The following is a 27,404-nucleotide window of genomic DNA, read 5'->3' on the forward strand; positions in this document are numbered from 1 at the left end:
GTCCCGTCACGTTTTTATAGCTCTGTTTGTGTTCTGTCTTGTGTCTGGTGTAAAGTTGATTGTCAAACACTAACAGTGATATCTCTCTCTTTCTTTCTTTGTCTTTTTGCAGGCCTTGTGGATGCACTTAGATGTGTGCAATGAGTGCTGTGGCTGACATGCCTCAGTGTTTTGGATTGCTGTGCTCTGGACTCAGTAGGACAAGAGACTCCCAGCACAGAACGTCATGAGCGTAGTCATCCCAGTAGGGGTGGACACGGCCAACACCTCGTACCTGGACATGGCTGCAGGCTCAGAGTGAGTTTCTCTGTTTCTGTCATTGGCCTTTCATATTGACTCATCACTACCTTTGGTTTGATTCTGTTCGTTTTCTGGTTGCATCAGCAGAGAGAAACGCATCTGTAGTCAGTAGATTTTTCCGCCAACCGCTTCCGCTTTCTGCTTCTTTCTCATCAGAAACACGCTCTGCTGCTGTTGCATCCACAGAAAAAGTGATTTTCAATAGAAAATAAGTTGTGTAGCTTTTCTGAACAGTAGAAGTGGATGAGGACTGGAGCTTTCAAGCTCAAAAATGTACTATAAAACACCATAAATGGGATCTGTATGACTTCTGGAAGCATTTATTGCTTTGTGTGAGGAATTGAAAATGTAAAGATTTATACGCTTTGAATGCATTTTATAAGGGGGAAAAATTACACGTGTTTATAGAGAGAGAGAGATTCATTTTTACATTTAATCATTTAGCGTATGCTTTTATCCAAAGCGACTTGCAAAAGAGGACAATAGAAACAAGCAAAAGCAATAATGTAAGTCTCAGTTAGCCTAAAGCAGTACACATAGCAGCATTTTCCATATAAAACCATTCAAAAGAAAAGAAAAAGAATAGAGTCTGCTAATGTGAGAGGCTCTTTTTTTCTGTCCCCATTAGAAAATGCTGAATTGCATTGCGAATAAATCTTTTTCTTTACAGTTCTGTATTTGTAGCATCACCAAAGCACGTCTTGCACAGTCCTATTCATACAATTTCTCCTACATCTTATTAGTTTGAGCGCAGGAAGCTCAGCTGTTAAACGTCTGATAGCTGTGAGATCAGGTGGCGCGCAGCAGACCCCTCCCCTCTGCAGCATGCGGCTGAATGAAAGCAGTGTGTTTCTCTTTAAATGCGGAGCTCTGTCCCGTTGCCTCGTCACTTTGTGTTGCCATGGTGCTCTGCCCTGCACTGCGCAGGAGTGACAGCTGGGTCCTGGAGCTTTAGCCTGCTTAAGAGGCCGTGCTGCCATGCAGCTTTACATTCGTCTGGGTGTTAGTGTCTTTCGGGCGTCCTTACGCTGCCTGATTTATTCCACAAGCTTTAGGAAAGATCTCCACCCGCTGCTAAATGAGAAACGCTACATACAGAAAATGAACGCTGCGTTGTTTATCTCTGGGTGGTCTCCGCATCGCCAGATCTCATCCGAGCATCTTGTTCCTGACATTACTCCTCAGCCAGGGTCGGCCCATCCCGGGCCTGCGGCAGAGGTTGGCATGGTTACCAGGCATTGTGCATCACCGTGATGTCAACAGACGGTCGGTTAAAATGCCACTGGACCCGAAACGGCTGCTGTAATCCCTCTAAACCTCATCTGGCCCTAGATGGACACTGCTTTGTGCTTTGAGTGATTTCATGTCTATACATGTAACGCCCCTCTCTCTCTCTCAACAGGTGTGTGTGTGTGTGTGTCTCTGGAGTGGTGTGCTATGATTAGCACATGCATACCATTACATTTAATTGGAGCTTCAATTACACCACCACACACGCTGTCCTCGGTCTTTTCCATCTCTCATGTGTTTTCTCTCTGTGATCAGGTTTTTATTTTTATTTTTTGGTGTGCTGCGATGTTATTTCCATATTAAGGCTGTTATTTAATTATGTCATTAAAACCCTGTGCTGTTTAACTGCAAACCCTTAATTTGGATTAATAATTCCAATTCCACAATTCCAGTATTTTCACAATTCTGACGCACCACACTCCTCAGCTCCTGATCACCCAGTCGTTGGTCCTGTTTATATCTTTTAATTTTGTGTATATGAACAAAAGCATACATTGAAATTAAACATTTTATATTCTGTGTAAAAATTTATGAATTATATAAATAATACATAATATATGGTTAATATATTATATATATAATATTTATTTATTTATTTATTTATTTTTATTTTTTTTTTGCCTACACAGTGTCAACAGTCTGCCATATTTTTCTTACCCTATTGGCAGATCATTTGTAAAATAAGAAAAATTTACTTCAATTATTTTATTTATATATGTATATGCGTGTATGTGTATATATGTATGTGTGACCACAAAACCAGTCTTAAGTGTCATTTTTTTGAAGTTGAGATTTATACATCATATGAAAGCTGAATAAATAAGCTTTCCGTTGATGTGTGGATTATTAGGATTGGACAATATTTGTATATAAAAATAATAAATGTATGAAATACATGATTAATAATTATGAATAATATTAATAATAATAAAAATCTGGAATCTGAGGGTGCCATAAAATCTAAATACAGAGAAAATCATCATTTTAAATATGTCCAAATGAATTTGTTGTCCAAATTAAGTTTTTATATATTTATGGTAGGAAATTTACAAAATGTCTGAATGGAAAATGATCTTTACTTGATATCCTAATGATTTTTGGCATAAAAGAAAAATCTATAATTTTGACCCATACAAGGTATATTTGGCTATTGCTAAAGAAATACCCCCGAAGACTGGTTTTGTGGTCCAGGGTCACGCATATATATTTACACATGAGATACCATGAAAATGAATAGCCTCTTAGTTCAATAACCTACCATTCTGCCAGTTTTCACCTGTAATATTATAAGAGTGATAAGAATTGAACTTGTATTGAGTATGAAGTATGTAGACACATTTTTGGTGGGACCTGTTTTATTGGAGCTCCATTAATAATGGTTTTTCATAGAAGTGGTGCACACACTAAACTCTGAGTCAACCTACTCAGAGTTGACTGAACTTAGACAATTCTTATCAAATTAAACAGTTCTGAACCCGAAAACCCAGAGCTTCCCATCTCAGAGTAAGTCAACTCAGAGTTCAAGTTTTAACTCCGAGTTGGTTGAACCTCCTTATTCGAAACGGGACCCGGTTGTTAACGGTGAAGTGTGTCATTTGTGCACTGATTCGTCACCAAACATTATTTTGAGAGGACTGACTTTTAGCTGTCAGTGTTTTTTTTTTAAATTTGAGATGAGAAAGTAATTACACCGGGCAGGACAGCGACAGTTCGTGGTTCATTTCAAGTTATGCACAATGTAAATGTTTGCAAAAAAAACAAATGTCATAAATGTCTAACTGCCAAACACCTCTTTACATTTGCACCTAACCAGACTTCTCTCTGTCTCCTTTGGACTCGCTGCCTATTTAAAGTCCTCCTCCTAACCTTGCTGAGAGAGGCAATTGTTTTTTGGTAAAGACACTGTAGTTTATTGTCACTGATGCTCAGGAAATACCCTGTCTTGTCACCGCGTTGATAATCTTATCTCTAAAACCACACCGCAACGTAAAAGCATCAATAAAACCTGCTAATCATTTATCGCCTGCCTGGAAGGGCCATTTCTTCTTAAGAGCTCTTGTTCTCAGTTGACTCACACACACACACTCTCTTTCTCTCAAGGGTCCGCCCCTCTGAAGTTCACACACTTTCACTTTGACAGTTGGGCTGCGAAGCGCCAACTGAATCAGGAAGTGTGAACGTGAGGTAGGGACGGACAGCACGAGGTGAATGTGACGAGAAGGCCAGCAGGTACAGTTTTTCTCTTCGCTTCCAGCAAGTCATGATCAAGAGGAAAGTGGGAATATAGCAAAAACAAATCCGGAGCGGTTTCTGTGTGCTGTCGCGCTGCTTGTGTTGTTTACACTGCAGACACCTTGATTTAATGGTAGGTTTAGAACCATTTATGTACATAATACTGTTCTTTTAAGGACTGCGGTATATTTTGAAGTGTATATATTTGTGGTTGTTTTTAATCAACTCGCGTGTTGAAAACAGCACATGCTTCATGTGCACAAATGTAGTAGTAATATGCAAATTACCCTGTAATGGTTGTTTATGTGAGTGCACTGGTGTTAGGTGAAGCGTGTAATCTGTTTCTATGCTAGCATCAGAATGACTGTGACACTTTTTTTGTACAATAAAAATACTGTTTATGTATAAATCTGCCTGGAAAAGTCCATCTTACTCTGTCCTTTCTGGCATTAAGTGTTCTTTCATATGCAAAAACCTCCTGCCATGTCTGGTTTTACTCGAAATCTTCTTCCATTCATTTCATTCGCTTCTTATAACACGTGGAAGCGAGCGCTCTTTCGTTGGTCATGTTTGTGTGGTCCAGATAGGGTTTGGGGTTTGTGACAGACTTCATTTTGAGATTACAGAGAAGTGTGATCCTGTTATTTCACTTTCTACAAGCTGCGTCCTGCCAGCTGAGGGCATGACGGGACACACACACAAGTGTGTACAGATAGCAGGTCACTAGTGAGGTCTGTTGTGTTCTGTGTCATGCTAAAATATGGAATGACTGGTGCAAAAACAACCGTTGATTCGTTGGTGAATAAACGTCTCCTTGCAACCCAGCAAGCTTTGTTAATCTTTGATCTTCCTTTCCCTTTTGTGTCACTGCTGTCAAACCTGTTTCTTTTTTTTCTTTTCTTTTTGTATGCTTAAAAACACGCCCTGTCAGACATGTTCCTCATTCTGGCCTCTCTCTCTCTGTTTTTCCCTGTGTGTTTGTGTGTATGGAGTAGACCAGAATCTGTGGAGGCGAGCTCTGTGGTAGTTGAGAAGTCCAGCTACCCTCACCAGATTTACAGCAGCAGCTCCCACCACTCCCACGGCTACATCGGTCTGCCTTACGCCGTGAGTATCGTCCTCTGGCAAAACACGCCACACTCCTTCCTGCATTTGCAGCGTTGACCTGCTTATCAGCGTTGGGTGTTATCTGATCATGCTTCCGCTTCACGACTTTCTAATGGTTCTTCCTCCAGGACCACAATTATGGGGCGCGACCCCCACCCACCCCGCCGGCGTCCCCGCCTCCCTCGGTACTGATCCGGCCGGGCGAGGGTTTGTTTGTGTCCGGGGGCCGGCCAGGCGAGAACTTGTTCGTGCCGGGTGGGCAGGACGAGGCGTCGCGTGGCACCACGCTCAGCACCTCAGAAGACAGCAGCTACGGTGCTGACATCACACGCTGTATTTGCGGCTTCACCCATGACGATGGCTACATGATCTGCTGCGACAAGTGCAGGTGGGACCACACACTTCGACATGTTCAAACGGTGTTATCACCGCATTCATGGCTGCGCTTCAAAACCTGCCAAGGTTGCTTATGTTTCATAAACTGTAAGGCTGTGCGATTTTGAAGAAAGATGAGATATGCGATACCTTTTAAAAAAATGCGATAAGCGATATGCGATACGATATTGCGTAAAGTGTGTAAAATCTATCTCAATGATATTTTACAATATTTAAAAGTGAAAATTATATAACCAATTTGTTTCACATTCTTTCTTGGAAAAGAAAGAATCTCTATAACTTCTGAAAGTGACCAGCTGTGTTTTAGCATTACATTAAAAGTAATGTCACAAATCAGAAAATGTCATTTTAACATCAGGGTGAACATACAAACAAAAAAATGAATGATGCTAATTTTATATCATTGTAACTTTGCTTTCCATACACTTTAAGTACTTCTTCATATAGCACGGCAAAAATATAGTCTGAGAAAGTTCAAACATGATTAAAGGCAAGTGAACAGCCAGTAAAAAAAATAAAAAGAAAGAAAGAAATGCATATTTTACAAGCATAGATAAAATAAACAGTAGTATTCAGGTACAGACATGTAATGATTAAGTGTAAAATAACTGTTCACTATGAATTAAATTTATATTAATCTTTGTTATAGCTATTTTGTTGTTTGATTAACATTAGTGAACTCTTTTTAGGCTGCTGTCCCTTTAAATCTGACCGCACGGATCCAGTATAATGATACACATCCGATTTCTTATCTCAGCTGTTTACATTCATTTAAAACATAACCAACTGTGTTTACGAGAATGATCATCGAGACCGGTATTATTGACATAATTCTGTGTGTATGTGTCGGTTCGAACATGAGGAAATGCAAAAAGACAAATCAACTCGTCTGAGACGCACATGTGCTTCAGATGTGAGTCAGACAGCGAGACGAGACGCTAAAGAGCGGTTTTCAGCAACTTATTGCACTTATCTCTTATTAACGTCAAGCAAGTCTCTGTTATATGCGTCAAACTAAAATAATATATATATTCCAGGTATTAGAGACCTGTATTTGTCAAAAATTCTCTTAAAGGTCATATATGCCCCAGATATGCTCTTAGTTTTAAGGTAAAAATGTCCATGTTATACTTATAATACAGATTTTTATAATGCTACACACTAAATCTAATATCATGTAAATGCTATTCTTTCTATTTATCTAACAGTCTTTGAAAAAAAAAAAATATCACTGTTTTGACCAAAATATTAAGAAATATTTCTTAAGCAACAAATTAGCATTAGAAAGATTTCTGCGGAGTAGTAATGAGTAATAACGATGCTGAAAACTTAGTTTTGGATTACAGGAAGAAATTACATTTTAAAATGTATTGAGATAAGAAAACTATCTATGAAAAATATCTATATATTTTTTTTACTGTATTCTTGGTTTAAATTTTCAGAAACCTTACAAAAATGAATTAAAATCTTATCAGTCCCAAACTTTTGAACAATAGTAGTGTATGTAGTAATAAAATATATTTTGTACATATCTTTTCTTAATTATTCAGAGCTTTGTAATCTAACATGTTTCAGGTTTTGTAACCAGCCCTTTTTTTTAAATGCATTTAAAAAAAGGGTTTACATTTTGTTCCTTATTTCAAGCTACTTTGTATATCAATGTTGATTTTATTTTATACATTACGAGAAATGTCATGTCAATTAAGTCAAGTTTTCAATGTAACAATGTATTTTTACAAAGAAAAACAATTCAGACTGAAGTGTTTTTTAAGAAGTTTATTTTGGTTGTAGATTTACCTGTTAAATTACTACAGTTAGTTTTTTCCAGCATTACCTGTTTTCTGTTGTTGTCTGAACAGTGGCATTAATGTTTGCTGGGATATGATCCCATTCTTTGTTTATGAGATTAGCAATGCAGACAAAACATGTAACAGTGCTGGGAATTCAGAGTGTAGATGAAAACTTACAGTCAGTTGAATGTTTGAATAGCAGGATCTGTCAATGGCTTTGTTCTCAGTCAGATAATACAGAGGAAGCAAAATAACTGAAGTCATTTCTCCTCATTGATCACTCTCTGTGTGCATTAGTGTGTGGCAGCACATAGACTGCATGGGGATCGACCGGCAGCACATTCCCGAGACCTACCTGTGTGAACGCTGTCAACCACGCACCCTGGACCGAGAGCACGCCATCCTGCTGCAAACCAGGAAGAGAGAGAACATGTCTGGTGAGTTTCTTTCTTTCTGTCTTTTTCATGCATGCACACCAAAAAAACACACCTATAGACATGTTCAACCTCTCCCAAAGAAGCATTGCCACTTTGTCACTTTTTCTCACAGTTCAGCTGCAGATAAACATCTTTTAGAGACTTTACACTAGACGGGATCATATGAGCTTTTGTATAATGTGAAATGAATACCTGACCTTCCTGTAATCTATGCTGGCAATTCTATAAGAAACTCTTCTTATAGTGATGTTAATAATTGCTTTGTCTCTGCCTCTTGGTGCATCTTAGATGCTTGGGCATTACATCTGCAGCTCGAGGACAATAGTGTCTGTTCAAACTACAGTTACTTTGTTTATGATTAAGGGGTAAATATCAATTGTAATCGTGATGGTTGAGGTGGTAAATTCAATGTAAAAGCTCATGCAATTTGTGTATTGTTGCAGACGGGGACACCAGTGCTACAGAAAGTGGGGATGAGGTTCCACTAGAGTTGTACACAGCGTTTCAACACACCCCCACCAGCATCACACTCACAACAGCACGTCTCGGGAACAAACAGACTGATAAGAAACGAAAGAAGAGCGGAGAAAAGGAGCCCCCGGCTACAGCCAGGGCAAAGAAGGTCTGAATCACACAACAAACACTTCTAGTAAACCTGGCTTCAAAAATGAAAACATAATTAAAAAGAATAAAATCTTTCAGAAGATTTTGTTTCGACAGTATTTATTTGAATCTGAAATCTTTTGTTGCGTTCGAAATGTCTTTACTGTCACTTTTGATCACTTTAATGCAGTCGTGTTTTGTTTTGCTTTTTTGTCGTCTGTTCGAATATTGTTTAGAAATGTCATTTTATGCAACCAAAATCAGTTATTTTACCTGTTTTGAGAGATACCTGGCTGATTTCTGCTTGTTTTTGTCGTTCAGTCATTCCGTGAAGGCTCTAGAAAGTCATCTAGAGTAAAGGTGTGTACTCTGGAGCTATCCAAATTTACCCTCCAAATAACTATTAGTTCGTGTGTTACGCATGCTTACGCTGCTTGTTTTCCATCTCGTGTCCTCAGGGCTCAGCTCCCGAGTGTGAGCCGACAGATCCTCCCTCTCTCTGGGAGAATAAGATGAAGTCGTGGATGGAGCGCTATGAGGAAGCCAGCAGTAATCAGTACAGTGAAGAAGTGCGGATACTGCTGAGAGTAAAAGAAGCCAGAGATGGCAAAACGCTAGCCTACAATACACACACCGCAGCCTTCAAACCCCCCGTAGAGGTATTAAATACTCACATATTCAAATTCCACCAGGATATTGGTGTGCGTTTCTGGTACGCCGTTTGTGGCTTTGTACGACATGCTCATTGTGACTTTTCCCTCTCAGAGTCACATACAGAAGAACAAGCGCATTCTTAAGGCTGTTCGGGACTTGGCTGCCGATTCGCTCATAATCGAGTACAGGGGGAAGGTCATGCTACGACAGCAATTTGAAGCCAATGGTTACTTCTTTAAGAGGTACTTTAAAAGACACTTTGTGCTTTTTAGCATTGATTTTGGTTCCGCGTTTTTGTTTATAATGTTTTTTATTCGCAGGCCGTACCCTTTTGTATTGTTCTACTCTAAGTTTGACGGTTTGGAAATGTGTGTGGATGCGCGGAGCTTCGGAAATGAGGCCCGATTCATTCGTCGCTCCTGCACTCCCAACGCTGAGGTGCGGCACGTAATCGAGGACGGCATGCTGCATTTATACATTTACTCTCTGAGGTCCATCTCCAAGGGGAGTGAAATCACCATTGGCTTTGATTATGACTACGGCAGCTGGTAAGAACACGCACTAGTGCTGAGTGTCACTGATGTAACGACATCTCAAATGTTTATTCTAGTGCTGTCAAACGATTAATCGCGATTAATCACATCCAAGATAAAACTTTTTCTTTACAAATATATAAGTGTGTACTGTCTGTTTATTATGTATATATAAATACAAACACACATGCAGCTATATATTTTAAAAAACATTTACATGTTTACATGTATATATTTATATCCCTATAATATATATATATATATATATATATAGATATATATAGATATATATAGATATATATTTATATATATATATATATATATATATATATATATATATATATATATATATATATATATATATATATATTAGTGCTGCCAAACAATTAATCGCAATTATTCACATCCAAGATACAACTTTTTCTTTACATATATAAGTGTGTACTGTCTGTTTATTATGTATATATAAATACAAACACATGAATGTATATATTTAAGAAAAATATTGTGTTTATATATTAAAAATATATTTATATATGATATAATCATATAAATACACAAATGTACATGTAAGTATTTTCAAAATATATTCTGTATGTGTGTGTATTTATAAATATATACGCATGTATTTATTATCTAAAAATAAAAGTTTATTTTGGTTGCTTTTAATCGTTTGACAGCATTTATAAATATATTTAATATATAAACATAACATTAATTTCTTTAATATATACATGTGTATTTATACATGCATAATAAATATACACAATACACACATTATGTAAACAAAAACGATTATTATTTTGGAAACGATTAGTCGCGATTAATCGTTTGAAAGTACTAGCTTATTCTTACTGGTCAGCTTGACTGTTCACACTTTTCTCACTACTTTCATGTTTCTTGTTTTGTTTAATAGTAAATATAAGGTGGACTGTGCGTGTGTCAAAGGCAATCAGGATTGCCCTGTGCTTAAGCATAACTTAGAACCCACTGAGAATCTGGGCTCTAGCACACGACGGCGTGGTCGCAAGGACAAAGAACCGTCGCGGGACGAGAGTGGACAGAACCAGAACCTCACCATGGACTGTGACGGGCCCAAGAGCAAACCGCTCAATGACGGCAAACAGAGAAAACTCTCTCCTCTCCGGCTCTCCATATCTAACAATCAGGTATAATAGACACACACAGTGCTGTTAGTGAAATCAGTGTCATACTTGCCCACTCATCTCACAAAATGAAAACACCTGTCTTCATCCATGAAAGGTAGTTTAATGCTGATAAATAACTTAAGTAATTGTTTGACGAAAGGTTTGCAATCACTAACAGCGAAAATCTAGCATAATACTCGGGGTTGGCTGAGAGTCTGGGAAAGGCGGTGCCTTAATCTATAAAGGTCGAAAAACCCTTAGTTTGCATGTAAATATTATCCATTTGTTTTAATCTGTGCATGATTCTATCTTCATTGGATATTTTCAATCATTCTAATGATCTGTTTACTCATCCACATTTCCTTCCTGGCCCTAATTACAGCGCCTGATAACCAGAAAATATATTTCCGCATTATTTTGCTCATATGTTGCTGTATTTCATTGGTGGCCGGTGGCAGAATATTAAATCTTGCTTGTTTGGCACGCTTTGAAAGTGTGCGAGAATCCACCATCGTAAGTCCCTGCCATCCTGGTGCCATATATATATATCTCGGGACATCCCAGGAAGAGTTATCAGCAATTCTGGCACAGCTAGAACAGAGGAAATCCGCTCTAATTTTTTTAGTAGTTGCACTGATGCACAGATTCTCACAAGTACAATCTGGTCTTGTCTGACCCAAGATCTCGGCCCGATTCGACACTTCCCGAACTGTCTCTCCCTCTCTAATGCTCCTCTCCTGGTCTGTAGCCGGGCGATGATAAAGGCCCTCTCCCCCTCTTGCAGGATCCTGAGTTAATAGAGGATCTAGAAGAGAAAACCTCCGTTAGCAATGAAGTAGAGATGGAGTCAGAGGAGCAGATTGCAGAAAGGAGGAAGAAGATGGTAAGTGCGTCCAGGGGAAAAAACTACCACTTTGGCAATCACGGTCGCCATGGAAATGCTACTGCCCCCCCCCCCCCCCCCCCCCCAAACCCCCTGTCTTTCCCCCTCCTCGTTCTGCCTCCCGGTGTGTGTGGTGATTTGGGCAGCTCCCAGAATGCTCCACCATTCCTTTCTCCCCGCTCCACCTTCTCTAAACCTCCCGCTAATTTCGCTGCTGCCGCCACCGCTTCTCTGTTCCTGTCGCTGTGTCGTTTAACCTCCTGAAGGGTAGCGCGAGGGCACTCGTCCTTGTTGCTTTCTTTTGCTTTTTCATACTTCATATTTGATGGAGCCTCTTTGGTTCTCCTTGAGGGAATGTTAAGAGCTTGGACTGTGTTTCATCTGCAGTCGTTTCTCTCCTCTGTCATGACTAAATGTCTAGACCATGTTAGTAGTGAGAGATCATGCTTACGTGAAAGAACCTTACTATAGCACCATACAGTTGTCTATTGCCATTCTAAAGCACATTTACGACCATTCACATCCAATCAGGCATCTATTCAACACCGCTTCCTACCAAAACTCAACAATCCTGAACAAAAACTGAGCTACTTTTTATATTCAAAATATGTTAGGGTTTAAATAACAGAGTCAAACGCTTGATTAATTAAAAAAGATCATGTAAAAGTTGCAGTGATCCTCGAACAGAATTGTTTTGAAAAATTTAACTTTTATGATTTTAACCCTAGTAATGGCTTTGGCTGTTGGTTACTTAGTAAATAAAGATCAACATTAGAGAGTGCAGTAACTCTCTCACTTAACATGTACATAATTTATGTGAATGTTTTGGTGTGACCGTTACTGTGTGTGGTGTATTTTTGTTTGCTTGCCATGAAAGGCAGATGGAAAAAATGTGTAAAAAAAAAAACAGGCTCTGAACCCACTTCCACTTCCAAAGCTTTCCTCAACAAACATCATGAGGTTGGCGGTGACTGCTGGAATGTTCAGGAAAATAGAACTCACAAACAACCCTGAAATGACTTAGCAGCTGTTAACAATGTGGTTTTATCTGGATAAATTAAAAGTGAGATGTCAGACTCTGGTGCATTATTAGTGGAAATTCCCCATGCCTTCTCCTCATTTTCTCTGCTGCAACAAGACAAACAGGCAATTTAGAAACAGTTGTGATTCCCTATCAATCTTAATTCTCGAACACCCCTTTTCCACCATATTGGTACTGGTGCTTTATCTGAGGATTTGAGAACATCTCCTGGAACTGGTCCCCGTTTCACTGACTGAAGCTGATCTATTTAGTAAATGACATCGATGCTTACTACATGCTCTTAGGTCCGTTACATAGTCAACGCGAGAAACGCAAGCAAGCAACGCGAGCAAGCAACGCGAGCGATGCGCTCCCTTTCATAGTCTAAACAGTGGACGCAAGTGTCACGGGCGATGCGTGTATGCAATACACCGCTCACGCAACAAGGGGTAGTAGAGTCGGGTGATATTAGTAGAGTCGGGTCGCGTGATATTCAGATCACAATGGCAACTGAAGAGGAGTGTATTCCGTTGCTGATTTTACATCGGCGGCAACAAAGGCAACGCAGAGATAGACTGTGGGAAGTTCGGATAATTTTTCCTCTTCGCCCGCCATTGTATTCAAACCTTCTTCTTCTGTAAACACAATATACTTGAATTAATGTACAATACTTGCAATGTCGCCCCCACCGACAACGCATAGTATTGCGTGCATCGGCGCGTCGCGTATCAAAAACTTGGACGACACATTTGGCTACGCACCGACGCATAATGGCGGCCGAAGCGTAACGATGCCTAGCCTCAGGGACGTAGAAGCGTTGACTATGAAACGGCCCTTAAAAGTGCAGTGTGTAATATTTAGGAGGATCTGTTGACAGAAATGCAATATAATATACACAATTATGTTTTCAGAAGTGTATAAAGACCCAACTTAATGAGCCATTTTGTTTTTATTACCTTAGAATGAGCAATTTTTTATCTACAGACACCTTGCATGAAAGTCACTATTTTGTGCCACCGTGTTTCAAACTGAAGCCCTAAATAGAAAAAACAGCTGTACAGAGCATTTCGTCAATTTGTTCTTCTTGCTAATAAAACACTGGAAAATATAATTGCTTAATTTACCTAATTTCTTGACTGTCTACTTTCTGCTGTCTCAGACAACATATTGTGTCGGCCACCGTAGCTTCTCCATCTTCTCTACCTCACCACTAGATGTCGCTCAAATGTACACACTGCACCTTAAAACAAGCTTTTTTTGCAGGTTTCTTTATTTACCAGTTTATGTGTAATATTGTGTACTTTATACTGTCTGACAGTGAGATATAGTAGTTTAAATGAAAAATCTTGCAGTTGTCACGAAACAACTAGAAATATCCTGAAATAATCATGAAAATGCGTTTGTTGGATATGTCTGTAAATAAATGCATTTTATTTCAGATGGATGGGGACAGTTTCAGTAGTTCAACAGAATGTATATTGCAGCACGTTATGTGGTAAAGAAATTATCGTGACCCCTATTTTTAGGCGTTTAGTGATTTCTGTTCCAAGACTGGAGCATTGTCAAGACCAGCAACTTTTCGGTGTAAGGGGTGTGTCCATTAATCACACGGTATGCCCATACTGAAGCTCTAAACCCCAGCCACACAACCCATACAGCAAGGACTAGACTGATACGTATGAGTGTGTGCATGGGGGTGTGAGCGAACTGGAGGCCTGTGTGTGTTTAAACCCTGATGGCTGTCTCTTTCGGCACCATTCAGGGCGGCCCGGCAGAGGAGTCCCATCGTCACGACGCAGGGGCTTCCTGCTGCAGAGCTCTGAGAAACAAGGAGGTAAACCTACCCCTTCATATCCTGAACGACCCCCAACCCAACCCAACCCACCCCCTGCCTGTTACTGTACAGGACAACCCCCACACTAACCCCACTGTCCTGTGCTCACTGACCCCATGCTGAGACTGAAGTCCTGGCATGCAACCCTCAGTCACTCAACATGGCCCACCTCAAGACACCCTTGTGTGGTATTTGTTGCCTTTCTTTTAGGTAGGACAAGAGAGAGTACAGAAACTCTCACACACATATATGCCTCCTCTCACCCCCTTGGGGGTGTCTTGTGTTTCTTTTTGACTAGAAGAGAAGTGTCCTATTTCTCTATTTTCCCGCCTTTGCTGCTGGCTATGGCCTGCTGATTGCGCTAAGTAGCTAGCTGGGTTCCCAACTGTCAGAAGAAGATGGACTCAACCTTTCTCTCGTCTTCTTTCTTTCTTTCTGTCTGTCTGTCGTTCATAAAGACACGTGAAGAGAGGAAGATGGAGGCAATTCTGCAGGCATTCGCTCGTATGGAGAAAAGAGAAAAGCGGAGGGAGCAAGCGCTAGAAAGGATCGGCACCAAAGGGGAAATTGGTGGACGCAGCGAGATTAAGGAAGAGCCTCCTTCTACACCAGAAGCTGAATCTCCTGCCACGTTACAGGTGTGTAACCTTCGATGATGTACATACACGTGCGATGCTAAATCAGTAGTGTGTCTACTAATATAATAATATCCATTATATGAATATAAATAAATACATGTATATATTTTCAAAATATATACTGTATGTGTGTGCATTTATGTATGCATAATACATTTAAATCGTACACGCACACATATATTATGTAAAAGAAAAACTTTTATTATGTATGCGATTAATCGCGATTAATCGTTTGGCAGCACTAATATACTGTACATTGTTTGGACCTTTAGCCCATGCTAGAGCTAGTGAAGGATGAGCCTTGCCTGAAGCCAGCGAAGGTGAGCCGTAACAAACAGAGAAAAAGCTTCTCGCGGAACCGCACGCACATCGGACAGCAGAGGCGGCGAGCGCGAACGGTCAGCGCCTGTTTCGACTTGCCACCCAGTTCCCCTGGTGACACTCTAGAGCCCTTAACAACAGAGACTCATGATGGAGAGACGCCTTTGGCCCCTGAGGATGTCACTCCGCCGATACATGCCCCTGACACCAGCCCACCCCACAGCGCCTCACCCGCCCCAACTTGCCGCAGTGGACCGAAGTACCCCAAAACTAAAAAGGTAGAAATCTTCACCCATAGAATGCATTTCGCAGCAGTTTGTTGTGCATTTTACAACTTGTTCTCGTTTCCAACAGCACTTAGTGAGCGAGTGGATCGGTGTTGACAAACAGGAACGGTGTTCTTCGCGGACTCCGGAGCCTCCCCCCGAGAGGCCTCTGCGGATCAGTAGTGATCCTGAGGTCTTGGCCACACAGTTGAACTCTCTTCCGGGAATGGCCTGCAGTTCACACGTCTACAGCACACCCAAACACTACATCCGCTTCTCATCTCCTTTTCTGGCCAACCGTAGCCCCAGCACTCTGGGAGTGCCCACGGGTCGACGGCGCTCGAGAGAAATGCCTGAAACACCACCTACCACTGGGTCCTGCAAGAAGGTAAAATTGCTGCATTATTTAGAGATGCCAGCCAATATCGTTGACCTTTGCTTCGCTCTTGATAATAAAATGGTTGTCTTATTAATATTCACTTTCTAGTGTTCATATTTAGGCTGGGCAAGTTTCTAGTCTAACTCGATATTCTTTTGTGCAGCGCTGGCTGAAGCAAGCTTTAGAAGAGGAGGGCTCCACCAGCCCAGGTGGAGGGCGGCCTTCTCTGCTGATGCCTAGTGAGAGCCCTCTCAGCCCCTCTATAAACGGCGAGTCCTACAGCCCTCTACCCCTCAACGGCAGTTGCTTACTACCAGGTGGGTCAGCAGTCCATGTCCTGCTGCAAATTAATAACTCAAAGCTTGTCTAAAGCTGTACTTAGTCTTACATGGTCCATGTGCTTGCAGAGTTGCCTACACCGTTGAAGAAAAGGCGCTTATGTTCACTCGATCCCTGTATGTCTGAGACTTCCACCCCGTACGGGTCCCCTTGTGCCACCCCAACCCGAACAGAGTCAACAGAAGCACCAGGCACGCCCCTGCTGCTTGCCACGCCGCCTCGGCCACGACAAGAGGAACCCAGTACTGAGCCCTCAACACCCTTGCAGATTCCCAACCACCCTCTGCCACAAGAGGTAAGGTTGTTGCCGTAAACGTGTCTGGTATTTCAATTATTCAATCTAATGACAGGCTATCAATTTTTACCTATCATGTATTCCCGGGGAATCGAACCCCCAACCTTGCGCATGATAGCACAATGCTCTACCAATTGAGCTTCAGGAACACTATATATGAACTTCGGATGTTAATCCATAGAATGTTGTGTTTGTTTGTGAGTGCAGTCTCTCTTAAAGGACTCTTAAACTTTAAAACCTAATCCAGGAATCTTGAGCAGTATGCAGAGGAAATCTTTGCCCATTATTTAATGAATGTTATCTCGAAATATGCTAACTCTATAGTTTGACACAAGAGGGCACTATGACTTTAGCTATTGACCAAGCAGGGGCGGTTGTCACCAGTGGCGATGGGCTTTAAATGATTGGTCGTTTCTGCTGTGTTTATTTTAAGCATTATTTTGACAATTAAATGATCATGAAATATCTTTGCAAATTCACAGAGTGAGTCATCTATGGACAGCTCTCCAGATGGCAGCCGGAGGCCCAGTACACAAGACGTGAGTTCACTGCTTAAATATCCTGTACCAGCCACAGAGGTGTTTTGCTGCATTTTTCATTCGCACATCTAACACATCTTGCTGTCTTTTGTCAGGTTGAGCGACCTCCTTCGCTGTTGGCATCTCCCAGCATGAGAAGTGCGGGCTCTGATACGGCTCCACAGGAATCTACTAAATCTATGGGGCCTTTGAGTCCTCAGCCCTCCCATGCTGAGCCCCAGGATGCCGCAGTAGACGAAGGCATGGAGGTTGATGGTGGTGGTTCAGAACCTGCCTCAGCACCCGAGACACCAGCTTCCTCTTACCCTCCCTGGATGAAGAGTCCAGACCGAGGTGGAATCTCCTTTTCCCCAGTGAACTCTAATCTGAGAGATCTCACCCCTTCTCACACCTTGGAGATGGGGGCGTACAGGCCGGATTCAACCTCCGCTGGCCCCTTCAGTGAAGCGGCGCCCTTTTATACCTGCAGTGAGGAGAGCAGCGGTGTGACCTTTACTCGCTCATTGAGTGGCGATGGCACAGGGGAGGGAGGTGCTGCAAAGAACCCGCAGAAGAAAAAGGTCTGTTAAAGCATCATTTTTTTGTGAAATCTATTGTCCGCTATACTTGACTGAAGAAATAGCTGGAATAAATTTGATCATAAAAACATTATGCCTTTTATTTGACTTTGTTATCTGACATTTCGTGTTTGTGTTGTAAGGTGTCTCTTCTGGAGTACAGGAAACGTCAGCGTGAGGCACGGCGAAGTGGTTCCAAGGGAGAGTGTGGCTCCCCTGTTTCCACAGCAGCACCACTAGATGTTTTCCCTGTCGCAGTGGAAGTGGCCCCCGAGCCACCTGTTATCACAGCAGCGCCAACCCCCAGGACGCCTCAGCACAGCGAGGAGTCAGACGCCCCACCTCAGGGGGAGAGAGATGGAGAAGGGCAGTGGTATGTCCCTAAAGTATATGCCCTTCCATGAGTATGAACTAGTCACAGTTTAACAGCATGAAATTTGAGTTAAAACTCTTATTAAGAAATCAGGCTCTCTTGTGACTCTTTACATATTTGTGGCGACATCATGGACAGTTTGATGGCCAGTTGGGCCTGTTGAGTTTTGCAAATTATATATTAAAAAGAATATTTAAGCATATAAAGTTTTCTTTTAATTTACAGGACATCTTCGACATCAGTAGAGCAGGCGAGGGAGCGAGGCTACAACAGGGCCTTGTTGTTGAGTGACCATCGCAAGGATGCAGGTAAAAACAACCCTGGAAACATAAGGCAAATTTGAATTGTGATTTCCATGTTTTTTTTGTGATAATTGTTAAAACCCATGAATTGATACCTGACATGCAAATGGAAGTCTTTAAAAAAAAGTTCATCCAATAATCCCAGAGGAGTCCAATTCTGCTCTTTAAGGATCACTTTACTGCAGAGTTTAGCTCAGACCCTAAATGAAACGGATATTCAATGTAGTCGGTCAGGTGTGCTTGAGCAGTAGGTTGGAGCTAATCTTTGTAAAAAGGTTATATTGATTAAAAAGGTGTGGGAACAGTGATCTTCTAATCTTAATATTAAAATACCTACTTTGTCTCATTTTCAGACAGTGGAGAGACAGAGGGTGGCGACTCCCAGGTGAAGGAATGTCCTTCTCCCAAGAGCTGCAAGAGCCCTTTGACACATGCAGTAAGAGAACCTTCCCTCGATGTAATATTTTTTTCTTGGCAGCATGATTTCTCAACCAGCAAGTTCATGTTAAGCATTTTTCTTTCCATTTACAGCCTTGTTCTCCAGCACCCCAGACTGTGTCTCGACCCCTGAAGGAGGAAGATGGTGAAGCACAGCCTCGTGGTCCTTCTCAGCCTCAGGCACTGTCCATCCAGCAGTCCAGCACCAAGACTTCAAGCTCCAAACCAGCTGCACTAACGCCCAGCAAGCAGCACTGCGGGCCTTCTGGTGCCTCGCAGAGTCACTACGCTGGACCTTCGCTCATGCACTCTCCCAAAGCGCAGCCCCAAGGTTCACCTTACCGTGGCCAGCGAGCCTTCCTGACAGCTCAGCCTCAGAACCAGCCTCAACCCCAGGCTACGTCTGGCCCGGCCACTTTCCCTCAGTATAACCCCCAAAATGCCCCACCGCCGCCACCCCCCTCCACCCCCAGCTCCACCCGCTTCAGCTTCCTACTTCCCTGCTCAGGCTACCACTGCTCCTGCGCCGTTTCCTGCGTTCAAGCCTACCGTGGCATCACTCTTTCCTCCCGGTTCCCAACCTATCCTACAGACCCATCATGCATTGCATTACCAAAGCAGTGCCGCCCCTCCCCCGCCGCCCCCTCCTCCTCCTCCCCACCCACAAACTGGTCCCACCTTGCTGCATGTCAATCTGCAACCTCCTCCGATGCAGCAGCATCAACTTCTACTGAGCTCTGCCCCGCCCCCACCTCCTCCTCCACCTCCTCAGGCACAGAGTTCCCAGCAGCCTCCGCCCAATAGCGGCACTCTCCTGTCAATCAAACAAGGACCGCCCCCTCCCCCCGCTCCCTCCAGTACTGCACCGCACCCGTTCCAGACCATCGGTGGCTTTCAAACCACTCTACTTCACCAGTCTGCACCAGCCAACCCCTCAGTAACCCCTTCCACGTATCAACAAACTGTGTTACCCCCGCCTCCACCACCACCTCCCCAACAAACTCCTCCCTCACAGACCCCGCCCAATCCGAGCGTCTTGCAGATCGCCGGCGGTAACCGAGGACCTACCCCTTCGTCCACCCCCTTTCACAGCACCGGCTACTTGGGCACAGGCTGGCACTGACCACACCCACTTAACCCCGCCCCCTAGACAAACTCGCTCAGAGAGGGGCGGAGCTACATCGTGTAACATAGGCAACACAGCACCACTGTAAATATTTTCTATGTACCTTTTCACAAAGGCTAATGGAAACCGGTGGGGGGAGAAGGGTACATTTTAAAAAGAAAAACGAGAACTGTAAAAATAGACTGTGTAAATGATGATGGTTAATGAACCCTGGTGCTCATCATTTACCCAGAATCCCCCACACCTCTCTCCTTCCTGTAGTCTTGTACTGCCATCCTGTCTTTTCCAGACGTCTGTTTTTTATTTTTAATGTTTTTAGTCATTTTAATCGCCCTTTCCGGTCTCTTCCCGTTGAATCCTTCCTCTATCCTCCCAGTGCAGTACAACGCAATGGGACATTCCAGTTTCCTCCTTGCCTTTCCCTGTTCTTCCCGTTTCTAACTGTTTTTCATTCATCAGTTATTTGTTTTATCTAGTGGCTCATTATATAGCAAAAAGGTTTTGTATAGAGAAAAAAAATTACAGAATTATTATTTTTTTTATTCCTCCATGTAACAAAAATATCTGTGCACCGCTGCAGAAATTCAGAGGAGACCTTTCTGATAGGCCGCTTCACTGCCCCAGGAGACTGCACTTGTGTGAATGAGCGAGTCTGTGTGCATGAGTGTCTGTTTATAAGCAGAAGGGAGCGTGTGTGCTTGCGTGCCGCCCGTTTCCTTGTGCATATTTGAAGTGCGCATGAGAAACGGAAGGCAAATACGGCACAGACAGATGCGTGCTGTTCTCTGTGGCAGCTTCAGAAAGAGAGGTCCTTCCTGTAGGGGGTAAGCGGTTTATTTTTGAATATCAATGGTTATTTGTAGAAAGTGTAATTTAATGTATAGATGGTTACTCCAGCTTTCTCCAGAAACAGTTGTAAATATTGGCTTCTTTTCTTTTCTATGCTTGTATAATTCGCTCCCATCCCCATTTTGGAATATGGTTGTAAATACAAGCGCTCTTGACAAAATCGCTGAATGTTTCTGTGACTGTAGCACTATTTTTATTTCTTCCTCTCTGGTTTATTATTATAATTATTATTTTTGTTTATTTTATTTTTTTTACTGTTTGTGTGTGTGTGTGAGTGTATGTGTGTGAGAAGGACAAAGGCTCACAGACACAGCACTGGTTGGCTATTTTCATGGTTCATTATAATAAATCACTGTAATGACAGTTTTATACCAACCAAATGTCTCGTGTGTTTTACTGGGAAGGGAAAGGGGGCTGTTTTTGATGTTTACATGTTCCCAATGATAACTTTTCTTTCATTGTGAAGGACACTGTGAAGAGGTGCTCCAATGAAGGTTTGAAGAGACTGCTGTTGCCGAGACCTAATTTAAGGTTCTCATTGAACATATAAACCTAGTTGTTTTCTGTCAATAAAATCTGATAGATGCTTAAAAGATACTGTTTTTGCTTCGATCGAACAGAACGGAGGAAAAGAGGTTTTGTGACCAATCAGAATCAAAGCAGACTTGAGAAGCCCAATCGGAATGAAGGAAGAGAGATTACATGACCAATCAACATCAAGCCAGAAGTTATAATCAACTGGAACGAAGGTAGAAAGGTTATGAAGAAAGAAGAGCATAAGGGCTGCATAGATACAGTTAGCTATAACCGCTAATGTTTGTATGTTTCTCGATAATGCAATGTTCAACTTTTGCAGTGTTGAAGACCTAGTGCAGGTCTGGGGTGTCTAGTCCTGCTCCTGGACGGCAGATTTTGGTCACAACTAGCTAAAAACAAACTTGCCTGAATGTTTCTAGCAATCCAGAAAAGGGTAATCCAGGAGCAATATTGGACACCGCTGGCCTGTAAAAATAAAATGAAAATAAGATCAATATTACCGTTTGTTCTTTACAACAACGCTCAGAATAAAATATCCTGATTGTAGTCGTAGAGGTAAAATCTTTATTCTTTAATGTGGGTGAATTGTCTTTAATTGACTTTTATAACCAATACATTTTAATGGTGTATTTACAGCATTTTCTACATACAACATCATCTGACAAGACGGACACCCAATAAATAAAGCAAACCATTTTTTTTCCCTTTCCCTTCAGAACTTCCTCCAGCATTGTCCAAACTCTTCAGCTGTCTAAGAAGGGAAGGAGTGAGTGCCACTAGGTACACAGGGAGGTCATTTCCTGCGGGCTTTTGCGTTCTCCAGGTTTTCCCATGGCGTTTTCATTTTTTCGATTGGTGATCCTAGGCTGTTCGTTCATCTTGGTCAAACAGAATGAGTATACCAAGAGTACAAAACGGTACCAGCTGAGAACATCATAATTATGGCACACATAACTATACAGCACCAACACTGCCGAGAAGTAAATATCGAATTAGAGACGTACAGAAATTCAACATATACACTCAATACATAATACTTAAAACACTCTCCTACTTCTGTATATACTTGACTTGCGCACAATTACTAATGGCAGAGAAGTCTGCCCCTAATTTTGACACTTATTTTTAAAATGTATTAACAGTGAACTCTCAACTTCTGTTTACATACCCCTTTAAACAACGTTGGATAGTGTTGTGGGCAAATAATTGTACATTTTGAAACATAAAATAAATAACTTTTTTTTATTATTATTAATCCAAGTCGAAGTTAGTTCTAAACGGTGCATTAGCTGCCCTATCATGTTAGTAGCACAGAACACGGTAAATCAGAATAGGAGAGGGATTTCTTGAGAAGCAATTCCAGGGAGTGATGTGCAAAGAAGGGATATATGGACAGAAAAGCAGTGAGTTCCCAACTCCATTCACCCAGTTTGCATCCTTCGCTTTAACGTTTTTTCAAACTGCTGCAGTCAGGCTTCCTGTCCTCGGGATGATGGGTAAAGCTGGATTGGGATTTCATATAATGATTTTCCTTGAACGAGACAGAAACACCTGAAAATAGATTAAAGTGATGTTTTATTATAAAGTCACAGCATTACACTTGAGAAATGTACACATGGAAGCTAAACTTGAGATCATTAAAAGAATTCACTCAAATTAAAACAGTCTAATTTACTCAACCTTGTGTCATTCCTAACATGACTTTATTTCTGCACCAAATAAGCCATTTTGAAGAATTTTGTTGTCGGCAAGGTCTAAAAAAAAACATTGGACCAACTGACTTTAATTTATTTACTTTATTTTCTTTCACAGAAAAGGAACTCATACAAGTTTTTCATACATTTATTTATATATATATATATATATATATATATATATATATAAAAGCAATTAACGTTTCTACAATTTCTGTTTTGGAACAAACGTAAATAGATCTTTTCAAGATCAAAAACATTTTTAAATAATCATATAACCCCTAACCTTTTGAACAGTAGTGCATCTATATTAAATATTAAATATGTCTGAGACTAACTCTGTTTCAGTAGAAAATGTCAAAAATATCCCATCAAACTATTTCTTGGTGTTTTTTTAGTAAAGATTCACTCATACTGACTAACACTCACTCACCTGCGTGTATCTGGCGTCTGTCTATGCACTTCCATTCTCTGTTGAGGGGGAAAAAAGGAGAAAGGTCTATCAAACTTAATGCAAAATCGCAGCTAAAATCCATAGAGTAATTTTCAAATGCAGCAGAATTATTTATCAACTACTGACAGCTGTCACAGTTGATAAGTTCACATTAAATAGACCTTTTGTATTTGATTTTCTTAAATACTGCTAAGCTGGGATAAACCTAACCAATAAATTCCACTAGATGGCACAAACACCATCATCTCACAAAAATATGAAATAAATTCTCTTTCCGCCAGGATTAAGAAGTGAATTGCTCATTCATCATTATACAAACATCCAAAATCACCATTTGCATTGTGCAGCTCATCAGTTTCATATAAAACCTTAAAACATCTAGAAGTGACCCTCCATTACCATTATATAAAATAATAACTATGGCCCATGATGTCCTGGAAGTGTAGTTTGTTCTTTCGTTTACCATCATTATATGATGCATTTTATAGTCCATATCCATAAATAGTGTTTTGCTCCAGGTGTGCTGTTCAGCACAGCATGGGTTCCAGCTGATGCTGTGCCTGGGATTAATATGGACAGGCTGACAGCAAGCTGTGTAAACAGTCATCAGTAATTCATGGCTGGGTCCACAGCCCCAGGCTTCAATTAACCCCAGTCCATGGTAAATTCTACCTTTCAAGCTTTTCCTCTTCTTACTCGCTCCTTCTCATATCTGTTTTCTTCACAGCCCTATCATCTGATTGTATCTTTAATGGCCATCGCTCTGTCTTATTGTCTCAAGCTGGTCTGCCCTCGCTCGCCTCTGGCTGGCTGGCTCTGTCTAGTAATGAATGAATTGGACCGAATGGCACAACAGCTGCGCGTTGAAAACTGATGTGTTCGAACATTTATGGGGAGAAATGGAGAATCCAGTTTGTTATTCTTCATTTTCATTTATGTTAATTATGCATTTTGTGATTATAATTAAACCATAGAATGTGTATGAGAAATGCACACAATTAGCCAGGCCATTTCTGCATTCATTTACAGAGAAAAAGTTTGAATTGAGTTCACCCTAAAATGAATATTATGTCATTAATTACTCACCCTCATGTCGTTCCTACAGTGACCTGGGAACGTGATAATATGTCGTGGCCACAAGATATTAAGTTGTGGGACTGTCATATTAACTCGTCACCGTATTTTCCTAACCTGTAAGACCTTTTTCATCTTCAGAACACAAATTAAGATATTTTTGATGAAATCCGAGAGCTATCTGACTCTGTAAAGACAGCAACACAGCTGACACGGTCACGGTCCAGAAAGGAAGTAAGGACATTGTCACATCGTTAAAATAGTCCACGTGACATCAGTATACTTTTTGTATGCAAAGCAAACCAAAACAAAAATAACAACTTGATTCAACAATATCCTGACTATGTTGCTGATCCTTGAACATGTTTGTTGCATTGCTGTCTAAGCAGGTCAGAAAAAATATCTTAATTTGTGTTCTGAGGATGAACAAAGGTCTTATGGGTTTGGAGCGACATGCGAGTGAGTAATTATTGACAGAATATTCCTTTTTGGGTGAAATATCCCTGTCATTTGGTAATACTTACAAATTGTTTATTATACTACGGGGCCGTTGAATGCTTGAATCTGATTGGCTGATGAACGTTATGACGTGTGCAAATATTTTCTGGGATACGCACGCCGAACGTGGTTCCAAGCAGCTCTCCTGACCACATTACAATTCCATATCACTTCGCATAGTTAACTGTTATAACGGAAATTACAGGACTAACAAAAACAACATGACAGAAGATTTTCCTCAAGTAAATACGTATGACATTTCTCACTAGCGAGGTAATGACAGCGCTGTTTAGAGACACTGCTGCAGTCTAATTCACACAAGCTCTCTCTCTCTCTGTGTGTGTGTCTCTGTCTCTTTCGCTTTGTTTCTAATAACTTCAATAATAACTGCATTAGAATGCTATCAACGGCTCATGCCTCCATTACCAACATTAAAATGATGATTTTGAACCAGTAAAAGAGGCATTGGTTGAGATGCGGATGAAAAAGTCCTACTCACAATAGAGATTTAAGTACAAAAACTATTATTTTCTAATAATTCAACGGCCCGTCATGAGTTATTCCTTATGTATGCAATTGCCTCACATTTACCAAAATACTGTTCCTGAAAACAGACCAAATATATATACACATATATTTACCAAAATAGTGTTTTCGTCAAAGGGACCAATTATCAATTTGTGCGTCTATTTGTATTTTTGTGTTTTGAACACTATATGAATTGTTTAACCTTTTATTTTCCAGCGATCTTTAAGTTATTTATTTGCATAAAGACTCATAAAGTAACTCAAGTTGACAGTGGTATGTCTGCATTCTCCCATGTTAAAACATGACATGTAGACACGGATTAATAATTCTTTAGAAATAATAATGGTAATCTTACTGTCTCCCAGCAGCTCCTCGGACATGAGTCCATCCTGCCTGTTGCCCAGTACGAAAGCCAGGAAAGAGAGAATAAGGGCGTCCAAGATGCCCATAATGGCCAGGATGTACGCCCAGCGCACTGAGCATGCTCCGATGGTGTATTTGTCTGTCCCTTCTCCACACATCCTCTTCACCTCATCAGCATCCCAGCCATCAGGATATATCATACAGCCCAACACCAGACACACACCTAAGAGAGAAAGCAGCCATTTTGAGTCGTCCAAGTAATGAAAGTTTTACGGTTTTAATCAACAGCAGAATGCATTTCTGTTTTCAAGCGATATCATAGATGACAGTTGTGAAGCGTGAGGTAGGAAACCAAATCAGCTCCAATGAAAGAAGTCACTGCAGTTTCTTCTATTCGATTATAAGAAGTCTGACAGCTGAGATGAATGAGGAGAGCGGTACCAGCAATACCGAACGAGCCCCCAATTTATATTCACATACATACCCATAAAGCTCTCTATAAAGCTGCTACAAGTAATTTTCGCACATCAAATGAAATTACTAAAGTTTGTGTAGGTGGTGGTTTTGCAGATGCTTGCTTGGGTGTTCTGGTGGTTTCTACAGGTTTCCATGATATTCTGGTCCCTAGATTTGCCCGAGCGCCAATTAAGAGCCTGCCAAAAATATAAGTCTGACAGCTTGTCCACCGTTTCTCAAGAAGTTCTACATCTGACTCATGGGACTAGTGTGTAAAGAAAGCAAATAATCTGAGTCAAGGGTGGGCCACCTTCCAGAAGAATTTAGCTTAGCCTCGAATGAAAACCTCCAAACCAGCAAATCAAGGTCTTGATCAAAGTTATCTGAACCAGCCATCTCATGTCTTGGAGGCTCTAGTAATGTGTTGAATCAGGTGTGTTTTATTAGGAAGAGTTAAAAAATGTGTACTATTAATCTGCCACCAGGAACAGGGCTGAGAAACCCGTTTATCTAGTTTGTGACAGCCTGTGACTTGTTTTACCCTTCTATTACCACATGCTCCACAGAACAAGCAATAGATCTGATCTCAGATCAGTAGCGCCGACATCATCCCTGATGAATTTAGACAGGAAAACTGCATCTTTCAGGAGTATAAGACAGTTATCATTGTAAATCCCGGAAGACTTTGTGCCGAGAACCGTGAATACTGCATGTGCCAGTTTTGATTCATCAATAGTGTTCTGCAGATGCAATCAGTTACACAACAGGAAATCATTTATAATGTAACCCGGGCTTCTCTTTGGGATGTTAAGACAAATTATTTGTGATGCTGCCTTCCAGTCATATAGGGTTGATCACACAAGACATGAAGGGCACCACAATGCTGTAGTTACCAATAGAAAAAGTTATCCAATCCTGTTTCTTGAAGGCTACTATCTTGCAGAGTTTAGCTCTAACACACCTTCCTTCTAGTGGTACTAAAGTTGCTGGTTTGGAGGTTTTCATTTGAGGCTAAGCTAAATTCTGCTGGAAGGTGCCCCACCGTTGACTCTCCCATGCATCCAGTCTCAAATATGTTGGAATAGGCTTCATCCTTTCCCCAACCCTACATAGGACAATCATTCTGAAAAAACGAATGGATGTAATTTAT

At 41.2% G+C, this 27,404-nt stretch overlaps 2 protein-coding genes across 2 annotated transcripts in view; one reads left to right on the top strand and one right to left on the bottom strand.

Moving 5' to 3' along the window:
- LOC127956623 (inactive histone-lysine N-methyltransferase 2E-like) overlaps positions 1-21,030 on the top strand; it is a 33,033-nt gene extending 12,003 nt beyond the window's left edge. Inside the window, 23 exon segments of the mRNA XM_052554697.1 lie at positions 113-297; positions 4,818-4,929; positions 5,058-5,317; positions 7,413-7,552; positions 7,996-8,174; positions 8,477-8,515; positions 8,614-8,814; positions 8,921-9,051; positions 9,130-9,357; positions 10,259-10,511; positions 11,275-11,373; positions 14,687-14,866; positions 15,139-15,465; positions 15,542-15,841; positions 15,996-16,149; positions 16,240-16,466; positions 16,949-17,005; positions 17,101-17,565; positions 17,706-17,935; positions 18,161-18,243; positions 18,591-18,694; positions 18,769-19,131; positions 19,133-21,030. Of these exon segments, the coding sequence (XP_052410657.1) occupies positions 227-297; positions 4,818-4,929; positions 5,058-5,317; positions 7,413-7,552; positions 7,996-8,174; positions 8,477-8,515; positions 8,614-8,814; positions 8,921-9,051; positions 9,130-9,357; positions 10,259-10,511; positions 11,275-11,373; positions 14,687-14,866; positions 15,139-15,465; positions 15,542-15,841; positions 15,996-16,149; positions 16,240-16,466; positions 16,949-17,005; positions 17,101-17,565; positions 17,706-17,935; positions 18,161-18,243; positions 18,591-18,694; positions 18,769-19,131; positions 19,133-19,798 (4,869 nt within the window). The 5' untranslated portion in view covers positions 113-226 and the 3' untranslated portion in view covers positions 19,799-21,030.
- Positions 21,031-21,689: 659 nt separating this feature from the next.
- Positions 21,690-27,404, bottom strand: part of LOC127956624 (LHFPL tetraspan subfamily member 3 protein-like) — a 32,286-nt gene continuing 26,571 nt past the window's right edge. Inside the window, exons 2-4 of the mRNA XM_052554698.1 lie at positions 25,791-26,021; positions 23,315-23,352; positions 21,690-22,738 (exon numbers count right to left, since the gene is read on the bottom strand). Of these exons, the coding sequence (XP_052410658.1) occupies positions 23,336-23,352; positions 25,791-26,021 (248 nt within the window). The 3' untranslated portion in view covers positions 21,690-22,738; positions 23,315-23,335. The remainder of the gene's footprint in view (positions 22,739-23,314; positions 23,353-25,790; positions 26,022-27,404) is intronic.

Source organism: Carassius gibelio, chromosome B4, assembly GCF_023724105.1.
Source record: "Carassius gibelio isolate Cgi1373 ecotype wild population from Czech Republic chromosome B4, carGib1.2-hapl.c, whole genome shotgun sequence".
NCBI lineage: Eukaryota > Metazoa > Chordata > Actinopteri > Cypriniformes > Cyprinidae > Carassius > Carassius gibelio.